The sequence below is a fragment of the Ornithorhynchus anatinus genome, chromosome 2 (assembly GCF_004115215.2).
Source record: "Ornithorhynchus anatinus isolate Pmale09 chromosome 2, mOrnAna1.pri.v4, whole genome shotgun sequence".
In the NCBI taxonomy this organism is placed as follows: Eukaryota; Metazoa; Chordata; class Mammalia; order Monotremata; family Ornithorhynchidae; genus Ornithorhynchus; species Ornithorhynchus anatinus.
In genome coordinates, this window is record NC_041729.1 from 155,228,902 (window position 1) to 155,249,183 (window position 20,282).

At 45.1% G+C, this 20,282-nt stretch overlaps 1 protein-coding gene and 1 long non-coding RNA gene across 2 annotated transcripts in view; one reads left to right on the forward strand and one right to left on the reverse strand.

The window, feature by feature from the left end:
* SLC38A4 (solute carrier family 38 member 4) overlaps nucleotides 1–8,026 on the reverse strand; it is a 175,246-nt gene extending 167,220 nt beyond the window's left edge. The window contains exon 1 of the mRNA XM_029057880.1: nucleotides 7,417–8,026. Coding sequence (XP_028913713.1) covers nucleotides 7,417–7,470 — 54 coding nt within the window. The 5' untranslated portion in view covers nucleotides 7,471–8,026. The remainder of the gene's footprint in view (nucleotides 1–7,416) is intronic.
* A 155-nt stretch (nucleotides 8,027–8,181) lies between these two features.
* LOC120639065 lies at nucleotides 8,182–19,824 on the forward strand. Its single transcript, XR_005661241.1, has 2 exons — nucleotides 8,182–8,229; nucleotides 19,516–19,824. It is a non-coding gene; the product is annotated as an uncharacterized LOC120639065 (long non-coding RNA).
* The last annotated feature ends 458 nt before the right edge of the window (nucleotides 19,825–20,282 follow it).

Genomic DNA, 20,282 nt, shown 5'->3' on the forward strand with positions numbered 1-20,282 from the left:
TGTGCAAAGCACTGTAACTAAACGCTTGCGAGAGTACTATATAACAGTAAGCAGACACAAGCCCTGTGCCAACAACTTACAGTTCTAGAGGGGAAGAGAAACATTAATACAAATAAATAAATGACAGTTATGTACATAAAATGCCGGAGGCTGGGGGGGGGGGGGAAGGAATAAAGGGAGCAAGTCAGAGCGACACTGAAGGGGGTGGGAGAGGAGGAAAGGAGGCCTTAGGAAAGTCCTCTTGGAGGAGATGTGCCTTCGATAAGACTTCAAAGGAGGGGGAGAATAATTGTTTGTCGGATTTGAAGAGCGAGGCATATATTATTTTGTCCCTGTCTTGTGTATCATAGGCCCCTAAATGACCTCAGAGCACATGAACAGTGCGAAGAAGGGCAGAGATTTCCCCAGGACTGAAAAGATATGAAACTGGGGCTGCTTCCTTTTAAAACATCATCTCATTCATTCATGCAATCATTCATTTGTATTTATTGAGCACTTACCGTCTGCGGACTACTGTAATAAGCGCTTGGAAAGTACAATTCAGTAACAGAGACAATCCCTACCCAGCAATAGGCTCACAGTCGAGAAGGGGGGAACAGACAGTGAAACCAAACAAAGCAAGTACACAAGCATCAATAACATCAATATAAATCAATAGACTTACAGATATATACACATAATTAATAAAATAAATAGAATAATAAATATGTACATTTATAAAGTATATAAGTGCTATGGGGCAGGGAGGGGATAGAGCAGAGGGAGGGAGTTGGAGCGATGGGGAGGGGAGGAGGAGCAGAGGAAAAGGGGGTTTAGTCTGGGTGAGCTTTTAGTAGGGCTTTAATGGGGGAAGTGTGCTAGTTTGGCGGATGTGAGGAGGGAGGGCATTCCAGGACAGAGGTAGGATGTGGGCCAGGGGTTGACAGCAGGACAGGCAAAAATGAGGCACAGTGAGAAGGTCAGTAGCACCAGAGGACTGGAGTGTGCGGGCTGAGCTATAGAAGGAAAGAAGGGAGGTGAGGTAAGAAGGGGCAAGGTGTTGGAGACCTTTGAAGCCAATAGTGAGGAGTTTTTGCTCCAAGCTCCATCTGTTAACTCCATCCTCCAGAAGTCTCATCCTCTTGTCATCTTCACACTCAAAATGAAAATGTAGCACTCGTGACATGAGACAGCCCTGGTTGCTGGCTTGGCTCTGTCTGCTCCCTGAGACTGGCAGCTCCTAGAGGGCAGGGCTATGACTACAGAGTCTATTCTATATTTGTTATGATTATTTTGATAGTATTTGTTAAATGCTAACACTGTGTCAAGCCCTGTCCTAAGAGCTGGGGTCGATACAAGTTAATCAGGTCATACACAGTCCCTGTCCCAAATTGGGCTCACAGCCTAAGAAGAGGGAAAATGGTCATTGAATCCCCTTTTAACATATGAGGAATGTGAGACACAGAGAAGTTAATTAATTGTGGTAGTTCATTCATTGAATTGTATTTTTTGAGCGCTTACTGTTTGCAGACCACTGTACTAAGCACTTGGAAAGTGCAATTTGGCAACAGAGACAATCCCTATTTGTTAAGGGTTTATTGTGTGCCAGGCTGTCTACTAAGCGCTGGGGTGGATGAAAGCAAATCGGTTGGACACAGTCCCTGTCCCGCAGGAGGCTCACATTCTCAATCCCCATTTTACAGATGAAGTAACTGAGGTACAGAGAGAAGTGAAGTGATTTGCCCAAGATCATAAGCAGACAAGTGGAGGAGCCGGGATTAGAACCCCACGATCTTCTGACTCCCAATCCTGTGCTCTTTCCACTACACCATGCTGCTTCCCAACCTGGGCAAGTTAAGTGACTTGCCTAAGGTGACACAGCAGGCAACTGGCAGAGGCAGGAAAAGAACTCATGTCCTCTGACTCTCCGACCCATGCTCTTTTCTCTGGGCCAGGCTACTCCTCAAGTGTGTAGTGTAGTGTTCTAGAGAAGCAGCGAGGCATAGTGGAAAGAGTCCAGGCTTGGGAGTCAGAGGCCGTGGGTTCTAATCCCAGCTCCGCCACTGATCAGCCGTGTGACTTTAGTTACCTCATCTATAAAATGGGGGTTAAGACTGTGAGCCCCACTTAAGACAATCTTATTACCTTGTATCTACCCCAGGGCTTAGAACAGTGTTCGACACATAGTAAGCGCTTAACAAATGCCATTATTATTATTATTATTATTGTCTGCCAACTCTATCATACTCCTCCAAGTGCTTAGTATTGTGTTCCATTCACATCTTCTAACTCTATCGTCCCCTTCCAAGCCTTTGGCACAGTGCGCTGAATGCAGGAAGCCACTGATTGATTGGAGCCCCCAAGACCAGCCTAAACCTGCTTCTGAGCTTCTCAGACCTGAAACAAAGTTGTCATTTGCCTCCTGCTGAGCTGAACCTTGGAATAGTCTTCCTTCTAGGAAACTGGAACAAGGTCCATCTTGGATTTAAAGGGACAGAGCAAAACTCTGAGGGTTGGTTTATGCCTTTTTTGTTTTCTAGGAAAAGCTGAAGGCAGTGAGTGAGGAGGAGGCCTGACAAATGGAAGCCACACATTTGATCATTCATTAAAAGTCAGCTGACAAATCAATCAATCAATCACTCACAATGTGCCATTTCCCCACTCGGTAATTTTTTACTCTCGTTTATCACCATATACTTTAAGCTCCTTGTGGTCAGGGATTTATCAGCTCTACTGTACTGTACTCTCCCAAGCACTTAGTACAAGGTTGTGCACACAGTATGCAGTCAATTAACACCACTGATGGATTGATTGACTGAAAAGCACTATTCTGAGTACATGGGGGTATATACTAGGAGTCGCTACATATGAACCCAGCTCTCAAGCAGTTTTTAGTCTAGCTGATCTGACAGGATGCTACAGATTTTTTGGTTAGTAATTCAAATCCCCGGAGGTTAATGGAAACTTCCAGGTGATTTATACTTTGGACAAGTGAAGCCTTTGATTTACCGGAAGAATCAAGGATATGGTGGGAATTTTTTGCTCTTAAGTAATTTCACTTTGCAGGTGGGCACAAACTAAATCAATCCCAACAGTTTGCTTGTGTTAGTCCCCATACCACTTATGTACATAGTTGTAATTTATGTATTTATTTATATTACTGTCTGTCTCCCCCTCTAGACTGTAAACTCACTGTAGGCTGGGAACCTGGACTCTGCACAAACTAAGTACTCAGTAAATAAAATGGGTGAATTGACTGATTGATCAAAGTTTTCGGTCTTCAGTCCCAAGTTTCTTAGGGCTAAGGGAAACTGGTTCCATCCTAGTGATTGTTATTATTATTATGGCATTTGTTAAGTGCTTAATATGTGCCAAGCACTGTTCTAAGCTCTGGGGCAGATACAAGTTAATTGAGTTGTCCCACGTGGGGCTCACAGTCTTTATCCCCATTTTACAGGTGAGGTAACTGATGCACAGAGAAGTTAAGTGGCTTGCCCAAGGACACACAGTAGACAAATGGAGCCAGGATTAGAACCCACGTCCTCTGATTCCCAAGCCCGTGCTCTTGCCTCTAAGCCACCCTGCTTCTCATCTACACCTACCAACTAGTTCTATTTAGGGTTAGGGATAGGGGAGTTATTTGTATTAGAAGATGATAACGCTGATGCCATATCCCCTGTCATAAATTAATTTTAATGTCGGTGTCCCCCTCTATTCTGGGAGCTCCTTGTGCTCCTTGTGTAGCAATAAAATAATATTAATGATGATAATAATATTTGTTAAGCACTTACTATGTGCTAAGCTCCCATCTCAGGGTGGCACCTGGAGAGTTTCCAGTACTTTACCAGTCTCGACTACGGAAGCGTGAGTCATGCAGAGGCCTACCCATTCCATGCCTAGCTTGGGCAACGGCTAGCCAGTGGAAGGTAATCTGCTACAAGTCAAAACTCACCTGCACTGGGCAGCATTCATTCATTCAATCATATTTATTGAGCACTTACTGTGTGCAGAGCACTCTACTAAGAACTTGAGGCAGCAGAGGCATGGGAGAGAGTCGAGGGTGGAGACTCAGGTTTACTGTGCGGAAAGAGGCAGTGGTAAACTGATTCCGGATTTTTACCAAGAAAACTCTATGGATATACTACCAGAACGATTGCAGATGGAAGTGGTGCGTTCTGGGAGAGACGCGTCCATGGCGTCGCTATGGGTCGCAGACGACTCGACCGCGTAAGACAAAGCAAGATGTGCCAATCACTGTACTAAGTGCTAGGGTAGATACAAGACACATTCCCTGCCCATAATGAGCTAACAACATTAATATAAATGAATAATTAATCGATCAATCTATGATATTTGTTGAATTATTATGGGGAGCAGAGCACAGTACTATGCTCTTGGGAGAGTACAATAAAATAGAGGTAGATGTGATCCCTGCCCATTGGGAGATTATAATCAATCAATCAATCAATCGGTGGTATTCAATGAATGATTATTGTATGTGCTGAGCACTGTACAAGGTGTTTGGGAGAGAACAATACAGTAGGGTTCATAGACACATGCCCTGCCCACAGAGAGCTTACAATCTAGTATTGGAGACAGATATTCAAATAAATAAATGGTTGGGGTAATGGGAGCACTTAACTAATACCATGACTATTGTTTTTACTCTTCTAAGAAAGTAAATTCAAATTAACTTTTACACTAACTATAACACCAACTATGAATAAAAAAGGGGATTTAAGGGGAAATTTGGAATGCATAAACTCATTGTGGGCAGGGATTTTGCCTGTTTGTTGTTATATTGTACTCTCTTAAGAGCTTAGTACAGTGCTTTCCATGCAATGTGCTCAATAAATACAATTGAAAGCACTGAGGAAAAACTCGCTTACATTGCGCTGTACTTTTGTTGGAATGTTATTAATTTTACTTAAAAAGCATTAAAATCATTTCTCAAATATTGTCCTCTTCTCTCTGCAACCCTTTGAATGTTTCCTTTGAGATTGCTCCCAGATATTTGTTCAGCAACAACTACCAGGATTTCCAAAGCCATTTGCTCTTGGCAGAGAAAGAGAATAATTGTCTTCACTTAGAAAAAACGTATTTCATTCAAATAGATAGGATTGGCTTCCCTGAGTAGATAAAGACTCTTCCATAAACAAGCACATGGCTCCAGTGAGGGAAAAACTGACTACTTGGGTGCCGCCCAGCTGGTTGGATGCTTCTTTGATCAACAGATTATTGATCTAGACTGTTATTCTCTTCATGTATAAAGCATTCATTAGGAAAGCAGTGTGGCTTAGTGAATAGAGCAAGGGCCTGGGAGTCAGAAGGACCTGGGTTCTAATCTCAGTTCTGCCATGTGTCTGCTGTGTGACTTTGGGCAAATCACTTCACATCTCTGGGCCTCCATTACCTCATCTGTAAAATGGGGATTAAGAGCGTGAGCCTCCGATTAGACTGTAAACCGGTCAAAGGGCAGGGACTCTCTATCTGTTACCGATTTGTACATTCCAAACGCTTAGTACAGTGCTCTGCACATAGTAAGCGCTCAATAAATATTATTGAATGAATGAATGAATGAATGAATGTGGAACACGGACTGTATTCTATCTGATTAACTTGTATCTACCCCAGGGCTTAGAACAGTGCTTGGCACATAAGTAAGAACTCAACAAGTGCCATAATGTGTAATGCTATGAACTAATTGACAAAAGTATTGCATGTCATTTAGAGCCAAGTGGGGATTCAATACTTAGAAGCAATCAATCATATTTATTGAGTGTTTACTGTGTGCAGAGATCTGTACAAATTGCTTGAGAGAGTACAGCATAACAGACCCATTCCCTGCCCACAAGGGAAACAGACATTTATGTGAATAAATAGATTATGTCTTTGTACCTAAATGCTGTGGGGCTGGAGGGCAGGTAAATAAAGAGTGGAAATCCAAGTGTGAGGGCGACACAGAAAGGAGTGAGAGAAAAGGAAATGAGGGTTTAGTCAGGGAATGTCTCCTGGAGGAGATGTGCCTTCATTAAGGCTTTGAAGGTGGGGAAAGTGAGTGTTTGTCTGTTGGATATGAAGAGGGAAGGTGTTCCAGGCCAGAGGCAAAATGTGGGCAAGAGGTCAATGATGCAGCTTGGCTCAGTGGAAAGAGCCCGTGCTTGGGAGTCAGAGGTCATGGGTTCGAATCCCAGCTCTGCCACTTGTCAGCTGTGTGACTGTGGGCGAGTCACTTAACTTCTCTGTCCCTCAGTTACCTCATCTGTAAAATGGGGATTAACTGTGAGCCTCACGTGGGACGACTTGATTACCCTGTATCTACACAGAACAGTAGAACAATGCTCGGCACATAGTAAGCGCTTAACAAATACCAACATTATCATTATTAATGATGAGATAGATGAAATCGAGGTACAGTGAGTAGGTTGGCATTAGAGGAGTGAAGTATGTGGGCTGGGTTGTATTGGAAATCACTGAGGTAAGGTAGGAGGGGGTAGTGCTCGAGAAGCAGCGTGGCTCAGTGGAAAGAGCACGGGCTTTGGAGTCAGGGCTTATGAATTCAAATCCCAGCTCTGCCACTTGTCAGCTGTGTGACTGTGGGCAAGTCACTTAACTTCTCTGTGCCTCAGTTCTCTCATCTGTAAAATGGGGATTAAGATTGTGAAACCCACGTGGGACAACCTGATTCCCCTGTGTCTACCCCAGGGCTTAGAACAGTGCTTGGCACATAGTAAGCGCTTAACAAATACCAACATTATTATTATTAGTGCTTTAAAGTGCTTTAAAGCCTACGGTGAGGAATTTCTGTTTGATGTAGAAGTGGGTGGGGAAGCAGCATGGCCCAGTGGAAAGAGCACAGCCTGAGAGTCGGGGGACCTGGCTTCTAATCCCAACGCTGCCCCTAACCTACTCTATGACCTTGGGCAAGACACTTGACCTCTTTGTGCCTCAGTTTCCCTCACCTGCAAAATGGGGATTCAAAACCTGTTCTCCATCCTACTTAGAATGAGTGCCCCATGTGGGACCTGCTTATCTTGTATCTACCCCAGTGTTTAGTTCAATTATTGTTATTATTATTATTATTACTATGTGGCATGAAGCTCATTGTGGGCAGGGAAGTTGTCTGTTCATTGTTATACTGTACTCTCCCCAGTGCTTAGTACGGTGCTCTGAAGTCAGTAAGTGCTCAATAAATACGATTAAATGAATGAGAAACGGTTGAAATCAAAGTGCCACGGGGCGGGTCTCGATTCTGAAACCACCCTGTAGTTTCTCAGCCTCGGTAGGATGGAGGAGGTCGGAGGCGATTCTAAACTGCCTAGCGCTCACTCTGATGAACTTGTCACCCATGGGAACCACCTCCTGGAGTCAGGACCCGTTGCCATTGGCAAACCCCGCTCCAGCACGTCCCCCACTGCCACGTCCCTGTGTGGGTACCTGCTGGGCTGTGGGAGTGGCTTCTGCCGCGGGCTTGGCGCTGTCATCTTCCATCTGGAGTGATTTTGTGAGGGGCTCTGGAAATTTTCTGTGAGGGAAGTTGTGGCGCTCCTGAATCACGATGGAACCAGAGTGCTGGAACTGCGATTTGGTAGCCAGAGGCTGAAGGGGGCTGGTGGGTAGGAGCGGAGTCTGGATTGTCCAAAGCGCTGTGGCTCAGTGGCTGTCAGCAATCGTCGTAGGACCGACAGCCGGAGGTGGGGTAAAGAGCACGTTGTCAAGCGATGAGTTTGAGGCCCCCCTTGAGGAAGGTGGGAGCCACGTAGGCCTGGTTGGTGACTTGGGCTCCGCGGGACTCTGAGGTGACGATCTGTCTGAAGTAATCTGCTGCTCCTTGGGCTTGGATCCGGCCTCCTCCTCCCATTCCATCTGGGTCACTAATGAGAGAAGTTCATCGTCCAGCAGAGGACAATTAAGGAAGTGCCTGTGAGGAGTCCCAGAGACATCAGTCCAGCCAGTAGCCCTAACATCTCCTGAGGAGCAGCCAGTCGGGGCCTCTTGAATTGAGATAGAAGTCTGGGCAGTGAATGATTTTTTGGGACACCAGCCCCTGTCATGCAACAGAGCTCACCATCACAGCCCTACACTCAACCCTAAGACTCTAACCCTAATCCAACCCCCTCCTCTGGAAATGATGTCACTGGAACTAGAAGCACGCGCCAGTTCCTTCCACAACAATTCAAATTCAAAATTCCCTTGTGTGCCAAAATTCTAATCTCCCACCCATGCCAAACACCTGTATCTGACCCTATGGTGAGTATTCAAGGGAAAAGTAGAATACCACCTCCTGAAGAAGATTCAAAATGGCACTTTTGTTGAGCATTCTTGATACAAGTGGCAGTTGCTGCTGTGGGTCAGGGTCAGGTCATGGGTTCTAATCCCTACTCCTCCGCTTGTCAGCTGTGTGACCTTGGGCAAGTCACTTAACTTCTCTTTGCCTCAGTTCCCTCATCTGTAAAATGGAGACGAAGACTGTGAGCCCTACGTGGGACAACCTGATGACTTTGTATCTACCCAGCCCTTAGAACAGTGCTTGGCACGTAGTAAACACTTAACAAATACCAACATTATTATTATTATGTCCATGAGAAAGAACATAGCCTAATGGACAGACGAAGAGCCTGGGAATCAGAAGGTCATGGGTTCTAATCCAGGCTCTGCCCCTTGTCAACTCTGTGGCCTTGGTCAACTCATTTCACTTCTCTGGGTCTCATTTACCTCATCTATAAAATGGCGATAAAGACTGTGAGCCCCATGCAGGGCAGGGACTATGTCCAAACAAATTTGCTCATATCCACCACAGCACTTAGTACAGTGCCTGGCACATAGTAAGTGATTAACAAATACCACAATTATTATAATCATTACTGACCATGACCAGAAAAAGAACAAGAGAACAGGAATGATGCCAGGTATTTCTAGCAATATGTCTTCATCATAGCTAGCAGAGGCAAGGAAATATTCATTCATTCATTCATTTATTCATTCAATAGTATTTATTGAGCGCTTACTATGTGCAGAGCACTGTACTAAGCGCTTGGAATGTACAATTCGGCAACAGGTAGAGACAATCCCTGCCCATTGATGGGCTTACATCCAGAAAGGGCCAGAGTTAATGGCTCTATCCTACATTAGTTTCTTGTTCCTGCAGTTGCTTCTCTTAATGATTCTGACCTTAACAGCAGACCTCACACATACTCACACATATGAGAAGCAGCCTGGCCTAGTGAATAGAGTACAGGCCAGGGAGGCAGAAGGTTCTGAGTTCAAATCCCAGCTCTGCCATGTTGTTGTGGAAATTTGGGCAAATCACTTCTCTGTGCCTCAGTTACCTCATTTCTAATGGGGGTTCATTCATTCAATAATATTTTTTGAGCACTTACTATGTGCAGAGCACTGTACTAAGCGCTTGGAATGTACAAATCGGTAACAGATACAGTCCCTGCCCTTTGACGGGCTTACAGACAGACAAGAACAATGGCAATAAATAGAATCAAGGGGAAGAACATATCATTAAAACAATAGCAAATAAATAGAATCAAATCTCAACAAAATAAATAGGGTAATGAAGATATATACAGTTGAGCGGATGAGTACAGTGCTGAGGGGATGGGACGGGAGTGGGGAGGAGCAGAGGGAAAGGGGGGAGAAGAGGGTTTAGCTGTGGAGAGGTGAAGGGGGGTAGAGAGAGCAGAGGGAAAAGAGGAGCTCAGTCGGGGAAGGCCTCTTGGAGGAGGTGAGCTTTAAGTAGGGTTTTGAAGAGGGGAAGAGAATTAGTTTGGCGGAGGTGAGGAGGGAGAGCTTTCCAAGACTGCGGGAGGATGTGGCCCAGGGGTTGACGGCGGGATAGGCGAGAATGGGAGACGGTGAGGAGGTGGGCGGCGGAGGAACAGAGCGTGCGGGGTGGGCATTAGAAAGAGAGAAGGGAGGAGAGGTAGGAAGGGGCAAGGTGACCGAGAGCCTTGAAGCCTAGAGTGAGACGTTTTTGTTTTGTGCGGAGGTCGATAGGCAACCACTGGAGGTTTTTAAGAAGGGGAGTGACAGGCCCAGAGCGTTCCTGCAGGACGATGAGCCAGGCAGCGGAGTGAAGAATAGACTGGAGCGGGGAGAGAGAGGAGGAAGGGAGAACAGAGAGTAGGCTGACACAGTAATCTAGCCGGGATATTACGAGAGCCTGTAGCAGTAAGATTGCTGTTTGGGTGGAGAGGAAAGGGCGGATCTTGTCGATATTATAAAGGTGAGAGCGGCAGGTTTTGGTAACGGATTGGATGTGTGGGGTGAACGAGAGAGCCGAGTCGAAGATGACACCGAGGTTGCGGGCCCGAGAGACGGGAAGGATGGTCGTACCATCCACCGTGATAGGAAAGTCAGGAAGAGGACAGGGCTTGGGAGGGAAGATGAGGAGCTCAGTTTGGGTCATGTTGAGTTTTAGGTGGCAGGCAGACATTCAGGTAGAGATGTCCTGGAGGCTGGAGGAGATACGAGCCTGAAGGGAGGGGGAGAGGACAGGGGCAGATATGTAGATCTGTGTGTCATCTGCGTAGAGACGATAGTTGAAGCCGTGAGAGCGGGTGAGTTCACCGAGGGAGTGAGTCTATATGGAGAACAGAAGAGGGCCAAGAACTGACCCTTGAGGAACTCCAACAGTTAGACTTTGAGCCCCATGTGGGGTAGGGACTGTGTTCAACCCGATTTGCTTGTATCCACTCTGGTGCTTAGTACAGTGTCTGGCACATAGTAAGTGCTAACACATACCACAATTATTTTGCTAACCTTAATGGCAGAATGATCGATTAATGCTATGTATTGAGCGCTCATTCTGTGCAGAGCACTGTACTAAGTGCTTGGGAGAATGTAATAGAGTTGGTAGACGTGATTCCTGTCCACAAGCAGTTTATAACATAGGGAGAGAGATTAAATAATTTACAGATAGGGGGAATGAGAGAATATTTTAGACTGTGAGCCCGTTGCTGAGCTGGGATTGTCTCTCTCTGTTCCCAAATTATACATTCCATGCACTGTACATTCCAAGCACTTAGTACAGTGCCCTGCACACAGTAAGCATGCAATTAATATGAATGAATGAATGAATAAATAAGGATATGTATGTAAGTGCTCTGGCACTGGGAGTGGGGTGAATTTCAAAATACTTAGGGATATAGACTCAAATGCATAGGTGATGCAGAAGGGAGGAAGAATACAGTGGGGAAGTGAGAGGTTAGTGAGAGAAGACTTCCTGGAGGAGGTGTGATATTAGCAGGGCCTGAGATAGGCAGAGTGATGGTCTACTGGATATAAAGGGGAAAAATGTTCCAGGGAGAGAGAGGATGTGAGCCAGGGGTCAGCAGGGAGACAGACAGGGCTGGGTTGTGTATAAGCAGAGAGCAGTGAGGGTAAGGTAGGAAGGAAAGAGTTCATTGAGTGCCTTATAGCCCATGGTCATCAGCAGCGTGGCTTAGTGGAAAGAGCCCGGGCTTGGGAGTCAGAGGTCATGGGTTCTAATCCTGACTCCGCCACTTGTCAGCTGTGTGACTTTGGGCAAGTCACTTCATTTCTCTGTGCCTCAGTTACTTCATCTGGAAAATGGGGATTAAGACTGTGAGCCCCACGTGGGACAATCTGATCTCACTTGTGTCTACCCCAGGGTTTAGAGCAGTTCTTGGCAAAAAGTAAGCATTTAACAAATACCATTCGGTGCTTAGAACAGTGCTTGGAATGTAGTAAGCGCTTAACAAATACCATCTTTATTATTATCATCATCATCAGTGGTATTTATTGAGAGTTTACTGGGTGCAGAACGCTGCATTAAGCACTTGGGAAAGTACAGTACAACAAAGTTGATAGACACATTCCCTGACCATAACAGGCTTATAGTCTAGAAGTCGAGATGGTTAGGAGTAGTATGATCCAGTGAATGGAGTCCGAGCCCGGGAGCCAGAAGGTTTCTAATCCCAACTCTGCCACTTGTCTGCTTTGTGACCTTGGACAAGTCCCTTCACTTCTCTGCACCTCAGTTACCTCATCTATAAAATAAGGATTAAGAGTGGGAGTCCCATGCAGGACAACAACTGTGTCCAACTTGATTAGTTTGTATCTACCCCAGTGCTTAGAACAGAGTTTGGCACATAGTAAGTGCTTAACAAATACCATCATCATTATCAGTATCATTATCTGTTTGATATAGAGAACGGTAGGCGCTCATAGGAGGTTTTCCCTTCTTTAGCTTTGTCTTTGCCTGTCTCTCCCTCATTTCTCCCTTGCCCCATAAAGTCCCACCCCTATAATGCCCCCACCCACTCCTCTGATACTTGATCCTAAATTCATCCCCATTTTCTAAATGAAAAGTCATCAATGTGTCCGAGTGTCCTAAAGCCATGTCCTGGTCCCAGCCCCCAGACACCAGGATATCCTGGCTTGACTTGGATCTTAATAATAATAATGGTATTTGATAAGTCCTTACTATGTGCCAGGCACTATACTAAGCACTGGGTAGATACAAGGTAATTGGGTTAGACACAGAGCCTGTCCCACATGGAGCTCACATTTTCCAGATGAGAGAACTGAGGTTCAGAGAAGTGAAGTAACTTGCCCAAGGTCACCCAGCAGACAATGTCAGAGTAGGAATTAGAACCCAGGTCCTTCTGACGCCTATGCCCGGGTTCTATCCACTGGGCCATGCTGCTTCTTCTTCCAGTTCTGGCTAACAGGACCATTAGCAATTTTTCATGAACGATTTTGACCATCCAAAATTGAATTTCCCCACATACCTTTTGGCCTGTCCTAACTTGCGTGACTGGTCCCAATTTCACCAGGCTGAATTATACCCTAAAGGTGTCACAGTGACTATCTGCAGCTGGCAAACCTGATGTCAAGCTAAGAAAATGTACTGAATGCACATTCACATTAATGGTCCTGACTCATTTCTCAGATAATGATACAGCAATTTGCTTCTAGTCCTGGACTGAACTTTTTTCTAGAAAATCGGGCCGTCGTGCACTCTTCTCAATAGGCCTGCTAATCCAGCCTACTGAAACTGCTCAAGCCTGGCAGCTCCTCCTCCTCTTTCTCCTCCACTTCCTCCTCTTTCTCTTTCTCCCTCCATCTCCCTCTTCCCACTCCTGTCTGACCTTCTTCTTTACTCCCACCATTTCCATTTCTCTTCTCCCGCTCCCTTTTTTAATCCCTGCCATCTTGCTCCCACCACTTTATTCCATGGAAACGACCCTCTCTCAGGTCACCAATGACCTCCTTCTTGTCAAATTCAATAGTCTCTACTCCACCCTAATTCTCCTCAACCGCTCAGTTGCCTTGAACATTGTCAACCACCCCCTTCTCCTGGAATCATTATCCCACCTTGGCTTCGTTGACACCTTTCTCTCCTGGATTTCCTCCTATCTCTGACCACTCATTCTCCACCTCTTTCACAGGCTCCTCTTCTAACTCTCACCCACTAACCTTGGGGATTCCTCAAGACTAAGTTCTGGGTCCCATTCTATTCTCCATCTACTTTCACTCCCTTGGGGATCTCATCTTGCTTCGATGACCGTCTCTATGCTGATGCTTCCCAAATCTCTATCTCCAGCTGCAACCTCTTTATATTTCCTCCCGACTTCAGGCCATCTCTACTTGGATGTCCCACCATAAACTTAAACTCAACATGTCCATAACTGAACTTCTCATTTTCCCTCCCAAACTCTCCTCCCCTAAACTTTCTCATTACTGTAGACAACATCACTATCCTTCCTGTCTCAAGCCACAACTTTGGCATTATCCTTGACTCCCCTCTCATCTTCAAGTCAGTTACTAAATTTTGTCAGTCATTCCTTCCATAAACTAATGAGTTAGTAGGCAGGATCCCTGCCCACAAGGAACTTACAGTCTATTTAGCTTAACGTCTATTTTAAAAGACATTAAAATAGATTAGGATAAGGGAAATAGTAGAGGATATGAATTTTTACTTAAGTATCATAGGGCTGGAGTAAGTATCAAAGTTCTAAAGCAGTACATAGCCAAGTGAAAAAGCAAAGGGTGGGTAGGGCTTGGTCAGGAAAGGCTTCTTGGAGGAGATGTGATTTTAGGAAGACTTTGAATGAGGGGGGTGGGTGGAGTGTCAAATTTAAAGGGGAAGAGACTTCCAGGCCAGAGGGAAAATGTGGACAAGGAGTCATCAACGAAATGGATGAGTTCGAGGCGAGGAGAATAGTTTCATGTTGGAGAAGTGGTGTGTGCTGGATGGGTTGTAGTAGATCAGTGTAGGAGAGCAGCACTCTCCCAAGTGCTTAGTACGGTGCTTTGCATACAGTAAGTGCTTAATAAATAAGATTGAATGAATGAATGAATGAATCAGTGAGGTTAGGTAGAAAAGGTATGGGCAGGGATTGCGTCCGCCTATTCTGTTGTATTGTACTCTCCCAAGCTCCTAAGCTCCGAAAGCAGTAAACTCTCAATAAATTCCACTGATTGATTGATTGAAGGAGAGCTGGATTGAGTGCATGAAAGCTGATTCTCACTCCACAGCTTCTTCAGAATATTCTCCTTCCTCTCCATCCAAACTGTTATCAAGCTGGTCCAAGCAATTATCATATCATACCTCCTTCTCCTCTCCTAACAAATCCTGTTGGTTCTTCCTTCATATTGTCTCCAGAATCTGTCTGCTCCTCTGCATCCCAACTGCTACCATGCTGGTCCAATCTGCTACCATGCTGGTCCAATCGCTTATCATATCCCACTTTAACTACCACATCCGCCTCCTCACTGACCACCTTGCCTTCAGGCTCTCCTCACTCCAGTTATTCATTCATTAATTCATTCAATCATATTTATTGAGCACTTACGGTGTGCAGAGTGCTGTACTAAGTGCTTGGGAGAGTACGATATGACAATAAACAGACATATTCCCTGCTCACAGTGAGCTTCGCTTTGCTGCCTAGATCATTTTTCTAAATGCATATTCAGGCTATGTCTTCCACATCTCAAACACATCAAATGATTGCCCATCCATCTCCCCATTAAACCTAACCTTCTCACCATTGTCTTTAAGGCTCCACCACCTTGCTCCCTCCTACTTCACCTCACTTCTCGCCATCTACAACCCAGCCTGCACACTTTGCTCCTCTAGCGCTAACCTTCTCAATGTGCCTTGACCTCGCCTGTCCTGCCTCCGATCCCTAGCCCATATCCTACCTCTGGCCTGGAATGCCCTCCCTCCTCAAATCCGACAGACAATTACTCTCCCCTCTTCAAAACTTTATTGAAAGCACATCTCCTCCAAGAGGCCTTCTCAGACTAGGTCCCACTTTTCCTCATCTCCCACTCCCTTCTGCATCACCCCATCTTGCTCTCTTTGCTCTTCCTCCCTCCCAGCTCCATAGCACTTATTTACATATCTGTAATTTTATTTATTTGTATCGATGCCTCTCTCCTCTCCTAAACTGTAAGCTCATTGTGGGAAGGGAATGTCATTGTTTATGGTTGTGTTTTATGTTCCCAAGCGCTTAATACGATGCTGTAAAATGAGGGTTGAGAATGTGAACCCCACATGGGACAGGGATATGTCCAACCCAATTTGCTTGTATCCACCCCAGCGCTTAGAACAGGGTCTGGCGCGTAATAAGCGCTTAACAGATAATGCAATCGTTATTATTATAGGGCAGAGGGGATAGTTCTACAGAACTTTTCCAGGTTCTGGATCCTTTCTGGGGCAGGATTCATGGCTCTTTTGGCTCTCTAAAACTGGGAACTCTCCCTGACAGGGTCAGGTGCCTAGGGGAATTCTAAACATGGAGCAAGGCCCATTGAGGCTGTCCTAACCAACCCGCTGCTCTTCATGGCTGCTGAGGTACTGAGGCCGAGCAACAACATTGACCAGAAATTTAGATTCTTTTGTCATCAGTGCTGCCAGGAGGACAGAACAATTTTTCCATCCTAACTAGCCATTTAAAGTCTGAAGTAAGTGTTTACCTGCTTCACTCCTAGAATCAGGGAGGGTATTGATTTATTTATATTGATGTTTGTCTGCCCTCTTCTCGAATGTGAACTCACTGTGGGCAGGGAATGTCACTGTCTATTATTGCATTGTACTTTTCCAAGCGCTCAGTACCGTATGCATGATGTAGTGGATAAAGAATGGGTCTGGGAGTCAGAAGGTCATGAGTTCAGGGGTTGTACTCCACCCCTTGTCTGCTGTGTGACTTGGGCAAGTCACTTCACTTCTCTGGATCTCCGTTGCCTCATCTGTAAACCGGGGACTGAGACTGTGAGCCCCTCCTGGGACAGGGACTGTGTCCAACCCAGTTTGCTTGTAATAATAATGATGATGGTATTTGTTAAGTGCTTACTATGTGCCAAGCACTGTTCTGAGTGCTGGGGTAGATACAAGGTTACCAGGTTGTCCCATTTGGGGCTCACAGTCTTAGTCCCCATTTTACAGAGGAGGAGACTGAGGCACAGAGAAGTTAAGTGACTTGACTAAAGTCACACAGCTGACAAGTGGCGAAGTCAGAATTGGAACCCACAACCGCTGACTCCCAAACCCATACTCTTTCCACTAAGTCACGCTGCTTTTCACTAAGCCACACTGCTTGTAGTCACCCCAGCGCTTAGTACAGTGCCTGGCACATAGTAAACACTTAATAAATACCAGAATGATTATTATTATTAATAAATATGATTGAATGAATGAATGCACAGTCTCCTCTTGTAGGAGCAGTTGAAGTGGGCCTCAAAGCAGCTCATCCCTGCCACCTTGTGGCTATAAGGAGAATTGCTCCATCTGGAAATCTGCCTTAATGGCCCGAGCACAAGCATCATTTGATCTTTTCTGAATTTCAAATTTTCCTAAGCCTCTTGCACACCATCCTTTATTCAGTAGTCTACATAGAACTGAATAATAAGTACTGTAATTACTGTTACAAGCAAACTGGGTTGGACACAGTCCCTGTCCCAGGAGGGGCTCACAGTCTCAGTCCCCGGTTTACAGATGAGGCAACGGAGATCCAGAGAAGTGAAGCACTTGCCCAAGTCACACAGCCTACAGGTGGTGGAGCCAGGATTAGAATCCATGACCTTCTGACTCCCAGACCCATTCTTTATCCACTACATCATGCATACTGTACTAAGCGCGTGGAAAAGTGTAATTGCAACGATAAAAACAGTGATATTCCCTGCCCACAGTGAGTTCACATTCTAGAAGAGGGGAGACAAACATCAATACAGATAAATAAATACCCTCCCTGATTCTAGGAGTGTAGCAGGCAAACACTTTCTTCAGACTTTAAATGGCTAGTTAGGATGGAAAAATTGTTCTGCCCTCCTGGCAGCACTGATGACAAAAGAATTTAAATTTTTGGTCAGTGCTGTTGCTCGTCCACAGTACCTCAGCAGCCATGATGAGCAGCGGGTTGGTTAGGACGGCCTCAATGGGCCTTGCTCCATGTTTAGGATTCCCCTAGGCACTTGACCCTGTCAGGGAGAGTTCCCAGTTTTAAAGAGCCAAAAGAGACATGAATCCTTCCCCAGAAAGGACCCAGAACCTGGAACAGTTCTGTAGAACTATTCCCTCTGCCCTATAATAATAACGATTGTGTTATTTGTTAAGTGCTTACTATGTGCCAGGCCCTGTTCTAAGAGCTGGGGTGGATACAAGCAAATTGGGTTGGACACATCCCTGTGAATAATAAATAATCTATATTGAACACTTACTGCATCAGACAGGTATACTCAATCATCAATCACAACTGAGCGCTTACTATGAGAACTCTACTCAGTGCTTGGAAAAGTACAATACAACAGAATTAGTGGACATGTTCCCTGTCCATAACAAACGTACAGTAGAGAGGGGGAGACAGACATTGATGTGAATAAATAAGTTATTTATAATACATAATTTAAAGATATGTTCATAAGTGCTGTATGGCTGGGAGTGGGATGAATATCAAGTGTCCAAAGGTCACAGATTGAAATTCACAGACCACCCAGGAGGGAGAACGAACAGGGGAAAAGAGGTTTTAATCAGGGAAGGCCCCTTGGAGGAGATGTGACCTTAGTAATGCTTTGAAGATATACAACAGGGGTGCTGATTAATTGCTTAAGGAGTGCTTCATTGGATTAAGGATGTGCCTGGAAGCCCCTATCTGAGCATCCTCCACCCATCTGAAGGAGCTGATTCATGAGTTGCATCCTCAGATTGGTTCCTGCAGTTGGGCTCTGCTTGGTTTGGGACATCTGCCAATCCTACAATGCAATCTGTCATGTTTGGGGTGAGGAGGGTGAGGTTCTGGGGCATTTCCCCTCAAGCCTCATGCTTCTCCATGAGCCTCACACCGCTGCATCCCATCTTCTTGGGCGGATTTATTTATATTATTTACTTGTTTATATGAATGTCTTTCTCCCCCTCTGGACTGTAAGCTCTCTGTGAGCAGGGAATATGTCTGCTATTATTATATTGTAATCTCCCAAGTGCTTAGGGCAGTGGTTTGCACACAGTAAGTGCTCAATAAATACGATTGAATGAATGGAATGGACCCACTTATCGCTCATCTGGAAGGACTTCTCCTGATAAATGGGTCGGAACTCAAAATGGCCTTAATGTTTTGTGCATTCCAGATGAAATAATAAAGGGAGGCAACACACTTGTTAGGATGGGTCAGTTTACTACAGTGTTATAAACAGTTTTAACTGACTGTAAATAAAAGTATTATAAGCAGTTGCTAATTAAATAATGCCTAAGAAAGACATCTTCCTATTAAAAAGCAGCATGGCTTAGTGAAAACAGCATGGAGTCAGGAAATCCTGGGTTCTGTTCCCAGCTCTGCCACTTGGCTGCTGAATGACCTTGGGCAAGTCACTTAACTTTTTTTATGGTATTTGTTAAGCATTTAACTTTGTGCCACGCACTGTACTTAGTGCTGGAGTAGATAAAAGATATTCAGGTTGTACACAGTCCCTGTCCTGCATGGGGCTCACAGTCTCAATCCCCATTTTACAGATGAGGTAACTGAGACACAGAGAAGTGAAGTGAGTTGCCCAAGGTCACACAGAAGCCTAGTGGTGGAGTTGGGATTAGAACTCATGACCTCATGACTCCCAGGCCCATGCTCTTTCTACTAGGCCATACTGCTCACTTCTCTGTGCTTCGGTTTCCTCATCTGTAAAATGGAGATTCAATCCCGCCTCTGTCACTTCTCAGCTGTGTGACTGTGGGCAAGTCACTTCACTTCTCTGTGCCTCAGTTACCTCATCTGTAAAATGGGGATTAACTGTGAGCCTCACGTGGGACAACCTGATTACCCTGTATCTACCCCAGCGCTTAGAACAGTGCACTGCACATAGTAAGCGCTTAACAAATACCAACATTATTATTATTATTATATTTGTTCTCTCTGCCTCTTGACCTGTAAGCCTCATGTGGTATGGGGACTGCTTATATTGTATTTACCAGCGTTTGGTACAATGCTTGGCACAAAGTAATCATTTAACAATTGTCATTATGCTTGTTATTATTATTACCATTATTATCATTGTCATTATTATTACTATCAGGATTCAGGACTTTAATGACAGCCAGCAGCCAATTAGCCTTGCTCTACCTGTTCAAGCGGAGGAAGAATGGGAAACAAGTTACAGCTGAACCAATCAAAGAGTTGCAGTTTAATTTGGAAACGACAGAAGTCACCTACAGTCTCATCCAGAGAGAATGCTTTAAGGATGCAATGAAGGTGAACGTCATACAAGGTTGGAAGCAGGGACCACCTTTGGAAAGGAATGACTTTAATTGAACTGGAACTTTGAGGTTGTTGTTGTGCCTATCTGAACCTGTGCTTCTTGAATGGTTAATAATTCTAAATATGGCTGGGTTTGTGAAACGACTAGTCTATTGCAGCCACACTCACATCTATGGATAAGGTCCTCCTGTGGTGTTATTGGTGAGTAGGAAGATTTGCCTTTCTAGCATCCGAACAGAAATGAACTGAGTTGGGTGTGTGTGTGTGGGAATAGAGCTATGGGGGGAGACATCAGGCCGGGGTTATGTCAGTGGTGCAGGATCTGATCAAGTGAGGTTGAAGTCATATGGTAAAGAGACTGTAGCATGGATTAATGGAAAGGGTATGAGGCTGGTTGGCAGGAGACCTGGGTTCTAATCCCAGCTCTGCCCATAGTCATCCGTGTGACCTTGGACAAGTCCCTTAACCTTGCCGGGTCTATTTCCTCATCTGTAAAATGGGAATAAAATAGACTGTGAGCCCCGTGTAGTGATCTGATCATTCTGAATCTACTGGAGGTCTACATATAGAGTGAACCCATAATCA